The sequence below is a fragment of the Parasteatoda tepidariorum genome, chromosome 8 (assembly GCF_043381705.1).
Source record: "Parasteatoda tepidariorum isolate YZ-2023 chromosome 8, CAS_Ptep_4.0, whole genome shotgun sequence".
In the NCBI taxonomy this organism is placed as follows: Eukaryota; Metazoa; Arthropoda; class Arachnida; order Araneae; family Theridiidae; genus Parasteatoda; species Parasteatoda tepidariorum.
Genome location: NC_092211.1, coordinates 55926156 through 55936132, shown reverse-complemented (window position 1 = coordinate 55936132; position 9977 = coordinate 55926156). Strand labels below are relative to the sequence as shown.

General features: G+C 32.3%; 1 protein-coding gene across 1 annotated transcript in view; it reads right to left on the bottom strand.

The window, feature by feature from the left end:
• Positions 1–5060, bottom strand: part of LOC122269427 (uncharacterized) — a 15872-nt gene extending 10812 nt beyond the window's left edge. Inside the window, exon 1 of the mRNA XM_071183901.1 lies at positions 3894–5060. Coding sequence (XP_071040002.1) covers positions 3894–5060 — 1167 coding nt within the window. The remainder of the gene's footprint in view (positions 1–3893) is intronic.
• Between the last annotated feature and the right edge of the window lie 4917 nt (positions 5061–9977).

Here is a 9977-nt window from a genome sequence, read left to right as displayed (position 1 = left end):
CTACACGGTACATTACTTGCGAACCTCACAACAATAGAGTACAATTAATAGTAAAAGAAAGAAATAAAAGAAGATAAAAACAGACAGGACACGTATTAAGAGAGAAATTAACGTATAATTTTTTTCTCTTGGACTTCTAATTGCATGAGAATAAGGGGATCCAAATGCAGAAGTGTAAAATTTAAAGTATTAGGAGAAGCCAGATCCCAAGCCGAGGAATATTTTAAGAGATATCTGAATATATGTATCTATTTTAATAAGTAAAGAGACATCTGAATATATCTATCCAATTTAGTAAGTGAAGAGATATCTGAATATATCTATCCAATTAAGTAAGTGAAGAGATACCTGAATATATCTATCCAATTTAGTAAATGAAGAGATATCTGAATATATCTATCCAATTTAGTAAATGAAGAGATATCTGAATATATCGATCGAATTTAGTAAGTGCAGAGATATCTGAATATATCTATCCAATTTAGTAAGTGAAGAGATATCTGAATATATCTATCCAATTTAGCAAGTGAAGAAATATTTGAATATGTCTATCCAATTTAGCATATTTTCTATTGAACATAGGATTTTGCAAGAAAACAAAGCGGCATTTTCGGCAAAGTTGTACACTAAACATTTAGCTACTTTAAATTCACAATTTAATTAAGTTATTCACAATTTAATTTTTAAAAAAACACGTGCTAAGGGAACTACTTTAACAATCATTTAAAATCGACAATTTGAGTTCCATGAATGGGAAATTAAAATATCTGTTACGTAAATTGTCACTCTAAGTTTTTCATTAACCTTTATTTGGCAGAGAAGTGTTTTATATTACATTTAATTGCTCGAATTCTTTGAAATTTAACAAATATTTTTAAATTTCATTTTTTGTAAATTGGTCTGTTAATAAATTTCGTAAATCGAAAGAAAAAGTTGTACAGAGCAGCACTAAACAAACCTTACATCAAAAGATTAAACTTAACAGAGAAGCAATAAACAAACCTTATATCAAAAGACAAAATTGTACAGAACAGCCATAAATAAATCTTACATCGAAAAATCAAATTTTATGGAGCAACAATAGACAAACCTTACATTGTAAGAAAAAAGTCTTATAGAACATCAATATACGAACCTTAGATCAAAAGAAAAAACTAAACAGCGCATCAATAAACAAACCTTACATCGTAAAAAAAACTGAACAGAGCAGCAATAAACAAACCTTACATAGAAAAAAATTGTACAGAGCAGCAATAAATAAGCCCTACATCGAAGGAAAAAATTTTACGGAGCAGCAATAGGCTAACCCTACATCGAAAGAAAAAATTGAACAAAGTAGCAATATACAAACCTTGTGTTAAAAGAAAGCAATGTACAGATAGTTTTGTAATAACCTTCCTAACTATATATTTTCAAAACATTATGATTTTCCCCTTCATGTAACACAGATTTGGTTTAATTTCATAAAAAAGTTCGCCAGGAAAGCTGTTTGTTTCAATGCTCCCTTGTCCGATCCAAAAGCCCCTATTCTTTTGGGTTAGGTTCAAATTTGTAAGACTACGGATTAGAGCATAACTAGTCCTAAACTCAAAATTGGGTCGGCTATTTAACGCCTTTTATAAAATAAATTAAAATTATCTTCTTAAAGAATATAATTTTACATGCTTAATAAATACAATACAGATATATAAAATACAATGTATGTGTACAAAATACATTACATGGATGCAAAATACAATACATGTATACAAAACACAATACATGTATGCAAAATGCAATAAATGTATACAAAACACAATACATGGATACAAAATACAAAATTTGAACGAAATAGATCGATTAATTCCTGAGAAATCGAATTTTAGATAAACGACTTTTCAATTCCATTTTTTTTTAAGATTTGTTAAATATTATTAGTTAAAGACCTTTTAGTTTAACATTATCTTTAAGACACATTTTAAAACAGTATTCCTTAAAACTTTTAAATAATGCAATGAAATTTAAGAAAATGCCTTTGTAATTAATAAAGTATTGCTTAGAATTAAAACAGATTTCGGTGTCTAAACCAATAAGTTTTTTTATGTGTATTGATATAATAATTTCAGAAAGAAAAAGAAAAAAAACACGAAGTAAATAAGTATTAAAAATCTCACCATTTTATTAATTGAATATTAATACGTGAAAAGCTGAGACATAAAAAAATATTTCTTTACTCCTTTAAAGAAAAAAACTAATTTGTTTCTTATTTTGATCGAAAAAAAGAAGTATTCAACTTAAATACTAAAGACTTTAAGCTCATTCGAATCTTTTCATTTTCATATTCAGAAAAACAAAAAAGAGAAAAAATATTATTGTAGTGTAGTTTTACTTCTTAAGTATATTTGTTTTTCGCAAAAAAAAATAATAAATTCAAAAAATATAATCCCCTCGGATTAAAATTAAGACGGAATAATTTAGAAAGCAATTAAAAAAGAGTAAAGAATTTTTTTGGAATCTATTTATTTCCCCAGAGTGTCATAAATCTTTGTATTCGACCTCATTTTTCACCAAATTTGGCAAGAATTAAATATTTTTTTAAAAACTTCTCTGCCAAAAAAGATTAAAAATAAAATATCTCGGTTTCTTTTCATTTCATATGAAAAGGTATTTTTTGTAGAAAAGATATTTTAATTTCTTTTAAAATTAATTGATGCATCATTATGCTTAAAAGAAATACAGACGCATGTGTCTGTTCATTGTAAAAGTGTGCGTAACTCCATATTTAAATTTTTTTTTTATTGTGGTTTACTTTTCAATTACAAGACCTTTTTTCTTATCTCTTGCTGTAAAAGTGAAGTAGCATCAATTATTGCATTAAAATCTCATCGATAACTCTTTACAAATTCTTGTTTTCGCTCTCCTGCAATTAAATTTGGGAAATCGACATTTCGAAATTCAATTTCAAAGAGATACTTCACATTTACAATGAACAAGCGAGATATAGTGTTTCATTAAAAAATAATTATCAGATTAGTTATTAATGTATTAGAAAAATCGTCATGTAATGTTTTTATCTTAACTACGTCTGAAGAATGAGGTAAAAAGTGTTTTAAACTCATTATTTGTCTTGTTTAACATTAATTGCTTTAAATACATTAATTGAAAGCATTTTAGAAAATAATTAATTTTTATTGTTTTATAATTAAAGTGACAGTAATGTCAGAAAACAAGATGCGTCCTAACTACGACGCTCCTCATTAGGATAACCTTAAACAGGTTAAACGAAGAAAAGGCACGAATTCTCAACAGAAAAAACCATGAGAAATAAATTAATTGGAGGCAGAGAGTAACCACGGTAGCCGAGAACATGAAAAATGAGGCAATTTACAACAGAATACAATTGCATTTGCAATGCAATGTTGAGCGAAACTGAGTTCTAGACTGAAAAATATGATTTCACAAAATTGAGCAAAAATGTGACTGGTAGAGTGACTGAACAGTGCTGACTTAAAATATCTTCAGTAGTAGACAGATAATTGGTTATAATCTCCTTGCTGTGGGACTAACCATGAGAAGTTTTCGTGAGTTTTCATATCCATGTAACGCAAATGCGAGATAGTTTCGTCAAAAAGTCCTTCACGAAGGCTAGTTTGTCCTAATACTCTATCCAAGAGTTTCTTTGTGTTCAGGGTTGGGTTCAAAACTACAAGGCTACGGAGTTGAGCATTGATAGTTGCAAACTAAGAATTGGGTCAGCTGCTCACGGCCGGTTATAAAATAAAATAATCCTCTCAAAATATACTTATTATTTATTATACTTATTTCCTCTATGCAATGTGCCAACTATGCAATGTGCCTCTTTTGAATAAATAGTTGTCCTTTGTGCCTTATATATATATATANTTTTTTCTTACTATATCTTGTCTCTCGGCTAAACTCATCCTTTGAGCGGTGAAACAGTCTGAGCTGGAGTGCTTTCCAGAACAAAAAACACATAATTTCTTTACCTCTTTTGAAGCCACAGTAAGTAAATTGGCAGCTGTAGGCACTCTACCTGAAATCAAAGGCTTTCCTTTTTTCTTAAAAGTTTGGCGATTTTCACTTGAACCCAAACCAAACCCAGCCATGGCTAAATTTATTCTTTCCTCTCCTTCAGTTTCGGTTTTCAGGAAATTCATCAAATTGTTCAGTCGTTCTTTAGCATCAGTTGAAGCTGCGTAAGAAGGACTTCTGTTCCATGCTTTCAGGAACTCTTCTTGAAAACAAGATTCAACCATTGGATAAAGTATTGAAGCACATTTATCAGTTGTTACTCCTAGTGTCTCTAATGCTCTAAGGTACGATTCAAGCTTATCATAGAGAGAAGTCATTAAAATTTTTTCATTTTTCTGAACCGAAATTATTAATCTTAATAGTTCGCGAACATAAACTTCTACCAAAAGTTCATCTCTTCCAAACCGAGCTTTCAGACTATCAATTACCTTGGCGTAGTTAGCTCCGGTTGGCGGAAAGCTCTCTACAACTTCTCGCGCTCTAGATCCGCTTACAGTAGCTTGAATAAGGTACTGAAATTTATTTTCGGGAGCAATATCTACATCTTGATGAATCTGTTGGAATTGGCTCCAAAAAGGTAACCATTCCTTGATATCCCCACTGAATTGTCGAAACTCTAATTTGGGTAAATTAAATTTCCTCCTAGCACTAGTAATCATAGAATTTTCGGACTCACCTGCTATTGCCACTGGCGAGTTTACTTGAATTCGCGCCAACTCCAGTTCATGTAATCTTATTCTTTCCCGTTCTTCATATTGCTTTTGCTTTTCATCACATTCTAACTGTTTTTGCTTTTCTTCATATTCTAATCGTTTTTGATCCGCCTCTGCCAATTCTTTATGCTTCCGGTCACTAACAGTTGTTACCAAAATATCTTCAACAAACTGTGGATCTTCGGAATACTGCTTACTTTTCAAAATTGCTTCTTTCAGTTCCGATATTGTGACCTTTTGTGGTAATGTCGCGCCAATTTCTTCAGCGACGAACAACAAATCTTCTTTTTTAAATCCTTTTGCTGCTTGAAACATTGTTTCGAATCGGAAAAAATATCCTGTCGCGGACGCCAGAAAATGTAAATTGCAGCAAACAAATAAATTTCACGGACGCCTTTTTAATGTTATTCAAATGAGCTACTAGTTCTACAGATGAATAAACAGATACAAATTAAAACTTAATAAACATTTATTAATTCTAAAGCAATCTCAATTTAGTGATATTTTCAAAACCTAACTAATTCGAACACTAAATAATCAACACAAAACATTTCAAGAAGGTTGCCAACATAAAAACCAAAGTTAAAGAATAAAAATTAAATGAAAGCAGCAGCAGTCAGAGTCACGTGACACCAACTATAAAAACATATTACAATCTCTAACATGTGTATTAAGTATGAAAAAAAAATGTTAATTGTCTATATCTATTATGTAACAATCGATGTATGTATCTTTTGTTAAGAAAGTGTCAATTGAGGGCAATTGTATCATCAGGATGCCCGATTGTTAAAATTTTCTCCTTAACGTCCGGCAGGTGGCGCAGCGCCGCAACTGTTGTGTCTGTTTTGTTTTTGCAAATGTAAGAAAGCGTAGAGGTGCGCGCAAATGAGCCTGTGCAATTATGATATCTGTAAATATTTTTGTAAATAAATAATTAATATAATCAAACTCTTACTTCCCCCCCCCCCCAAACGAGCTACTCGACACATGAACAAATGAAATGGGATTACAACAATATATATATATATATATATAACACAAGTAATATATATAACACAAATATTTCAGTTCGAATGGTTTGACTAGCAACAAAAGACATTGTTATTAGTTTTTTTGTCAGAAGCATCATCTGTTGACAAGCTTTGTAACTAATTTAAAAATTTATCAGCACAAATTATTTGATTTTTCTTAGCAAAAGATAGCAGACAAGACCTTTCTAGCGCCATCTGTTTTTTCTTCAAATCAATTTTTTATCCATTTGTCATTTTTTTAGAGAACCGGTTGTTCTGAAATTACATCGAAAAAAGATTAAAGATTTATCAAAGATTGACTATAAACTTGTGAAACGTTCAATAGCAAACTAATGTATAAGTGTGGCTAAAAAGAATAATTGAACAAAAGCACTCAGTCAGGAATAGTTTATATTAAATGTTACTTATATATGTATAAAAAAAAGATAGGCCTCCTAAATCTCCATATTTTATTATATTACATTACGTTTCTTGTTTTTGAATTCTGCACTTTTTGCACCCCTGGCCACGCTGGGAAGCCACATTGCGACAAACTTCTAAGGCAGTAATGGCACATCATCAGGGTTTAAATAGCCTAGAAATCTTACTCGGTAATGTCATATTGGAGCTTTCATATTATGAACTGTTTCTTCGTGTATTTGGGTAGAAGTCATCGTAGGAAAGTGAAACCTAGCCGCGTAAGCCGACATTTCCATTCATGGGTTTCTATGTATTTTAATTCTAATGATGTGCTCTAACTTCCAGAGAAGTTTTCGCAACGTTTACGAGACCCACTGTTATATATAACGATTTTAAACATTTGAGCAAAAAATGGACAATAAATGTCATTTAAGGAAATCTGTAGCTTTACAAGAGCAATTAATTCCAGATTCAAAATCCCCACACCCGAACTAGGTAAAATCAAGTATTTGTTTAAATGCAACAAAAAACTTGTTCCCTAGTGAAATAATTATAACATCACTTCAGTACAGAGTGAAATTTCAGGCAAAGAGCGCTTTAACCAAACTAATATTTTTCCACAAAAATGGCATTACCCATTAAAATCTCTTAAGTTCAAATACGTTTATTAATATTGAGTCGTGACGTTTCAGGGGATAGAGCGCTCGCCTTCTATTAAGATGAACCGGGTTCAAATCCCAGCGATGTCTGGTCGATACGAATTCCGCATCCGGCTTGCACTGACCACAGTGCTGATGTGAAAAATCCTCAGTTGTTGACGGATCATGGATTAGAGTCCCCTTGCCCTTCAGGCTGACCATGGGATTTTTACGTGGTTTTCCTCTCCGTGTAATGCAAATGCGGGTAAGTTCCATCAAAAAGTCCTCCACGAAGACAAATTTGTCCCAATACTTAATCCAGGAGTTCCCTTGTCTTCTGAATTAGGTTCAAGATTACAAGGCAGCGGACTTGAACATTATTTCAAACTTAGTAGTCGTAAATCCATAAAATTGGGTCGGCTGTTCAACGAAGGTTATAAAATAAAATAAAATAAAATAAAATACTTAATATTATACAATTTGTATCTTTTTTATTTCAGCTACATTAACAGTCTCCTTTAAAATTCTTTCGCCAAGGTGAATAAAAATGCCAAAGTTTATGTATCTTATATTTGAAGCAAAGCTATAATTTCAAACCATATACAGGGTTATTCATAATTCCCTCCGCCTGTAAACGCCATTTTTTTTACTACAACTGACTTCAGTGGTACATGTTACTGTCATCTACCGGCAACTGCTTAAATTAAAACTTGAATACTTTCGGAATAATTTCATATGTTTTTTTTTAGCATATTCGTCTTCGTTCTTATACTATAACGCTTCGAAATCCCGGAGGGAATTATGAATAACCCTGTATATCAAATTGCCGTGAAGATTTATCTGGGCTATAGAACGGACAAATAACCTAAGTATTTTAGAAGCTATTAAACTTTTTTCAAATATCGCCAATTCGACTAGTCTTCTCCACTTTTATCCATTTTTTTACTATTATTTGTTATGAAAATTATAAAAATCAATGAATAATTCTCAAGTCGAGACGAGAAATCTATCGTTTGAGTAGCTTTTTTAAAGATTAAAATATTAGATCACAACATGTGTCTTTTCAGAGAAATACGATTTTTCTTCATATTTACGTTTTGCGCCATTTCCAGAATTAGCATAGAAGGCACTTACGTATAAATAGGCTAAACTTGACATTACAGTCACAAATAACTCTTGCAAGCTTACAGCAGTGATAAAAATATCATATTCTTCTCAAATAAAAACGTGAATTGATGTTACGACATGGCGTTCAAATAACAGCCTTGATTAATAACAGTAATTTATTAGTTAAACGTTTTTAGGCTTGTCTCAACCAAATATTAAGACTTGCTTCTGAATGTATGTCAGATCCTTAGATCAAAAACTTTTTCAGACTGTTTTTTATTCATTTTCTTTTTTAACCTATTGTTCACAAAGCGCTACTTTTCTCTCCTCTGAAAACATAATTCCATAGAAAATCCTCTTTCCATTCTTTATTCGTTTTGAGTTGGAGAATCTGGAGTTCTTATCATGGCTCCACCCAATGATTCGCGTTCGATACGGTCAAGGCAGTTAACTCTTCGTAACAGACGGTTTCAGCATTACCTCAATGGAAAGAAGATTGAGTGGAAATAGCTCATCCTTTAAAAGCAATTCATCACCCAACACATGGCTAAGGTAATGGATCTATTACATCACTTCAGTTCGGAGTGAAAGTGCAGACGATATGTTTCGAATTTAGATAAGTTTACAGTCCAAACAGCCTTCAAGTATCCCTTATTTTTTTTTTTACGTTATAATGTTTTCATGAAATATTAATGCTCCGAGAATATGAAACTTAAGTTTTTTTTCCTGCTCTTACCCTTTCGAGTATTGGAAGTTAATTTTGTTTATCTCACAGATATGTTCCATCATTTTCTGGAATATTTTATGATAGCGAATAATATTCCGTCGATGAAAGAGTTGAGAGTATATTAATATTAAAAAGTCTTCCCTTTATATCAATAGAAGAACCTGAAACTGCTTTTAGAAAAACCAAAAACCGTATATCCGAATCAATAAAAATGGAGCATTTCGTGTTTAGATTTTAAACATACATTTGTGAATGATAGTAAAGTACTTCTAACTTCCCAATAGATAAAACTTCGAAAAAAGATAAGATATATATAATTTATCGTTTAAATTCATTCATTCACCATACAATCATTCATCGATTATATATTTATATTTTTTTTTATTTTGATATATTTTTAGTGATGATTTTGGTCTTGATTTCTGCTAAAATGGCAACAATTTTATTTAAGGCAAAGTATCAGGCATTCAGGTAAAAAGTATCAGATTTAACAGCTTGGAAAAAACAGTAACTGTTAACCTCGAACGAAAAAGGGATACTCAAATACACTCCATAACAAAAATCGACGCACCAAGAAGGAGTTGTCCGATTGAAACGAAAATTGATGGATAGGAAGACAATGTACAGAATAGTAAATGATTAAAATTTCAGAACAATTGAATGATTTATTACAGAGTTACAGTAGCAAGTTCAATAATGTGTTGACCCGCCTCTAGCCTGGATACAAGCTGCCACACGGCGTGGCATAGACCGATAAAGCTCCGGCCAAGGAAGAGTTTGACAAGCTTGCAGACAGTTCATAGCAACACGTGCCGTATGTGGTCTGGCATTGCCTGCCGAAAAACCAGCCCAGTGCGCTGTAAAAGGAACGGTAGCAAAACAGATCTTAGGATGTCGTCGACGTACCGCTGTGCAGTCAATGTACCTCTAATGACGACCAAAGGGGTCCGGCTGTCAAAGGAAATGGCACCCCAGACCATAATGCCTTGTTGAGGGCCGATGCGGCGTGCAATAGTGAAGGCAGGATCCCCCCTCTGCCCTGTGCGTCTCCAAACACGTCTTCGATGATCGTCAGGACACAGTTAGAAGCGGGATTCATCGCTAAAGACAATACGTCCCCAGTTGGTATCATTCCAGCCTGATCTGTTCAAAACATTCATGTATACGAAATTTCAAAGCAATCGGATGATTGCTTCTTGGTGCGTCGATTTTTTTGTAATAGAGTGTACTAATAACTGCTTTAAAAATGTCTTCAACAAAACTTTCTCCCAATGTGAGAGACGGAAGTTGAGATCCATGCGTCATGAAAATTAACATCATTCTATCGGTA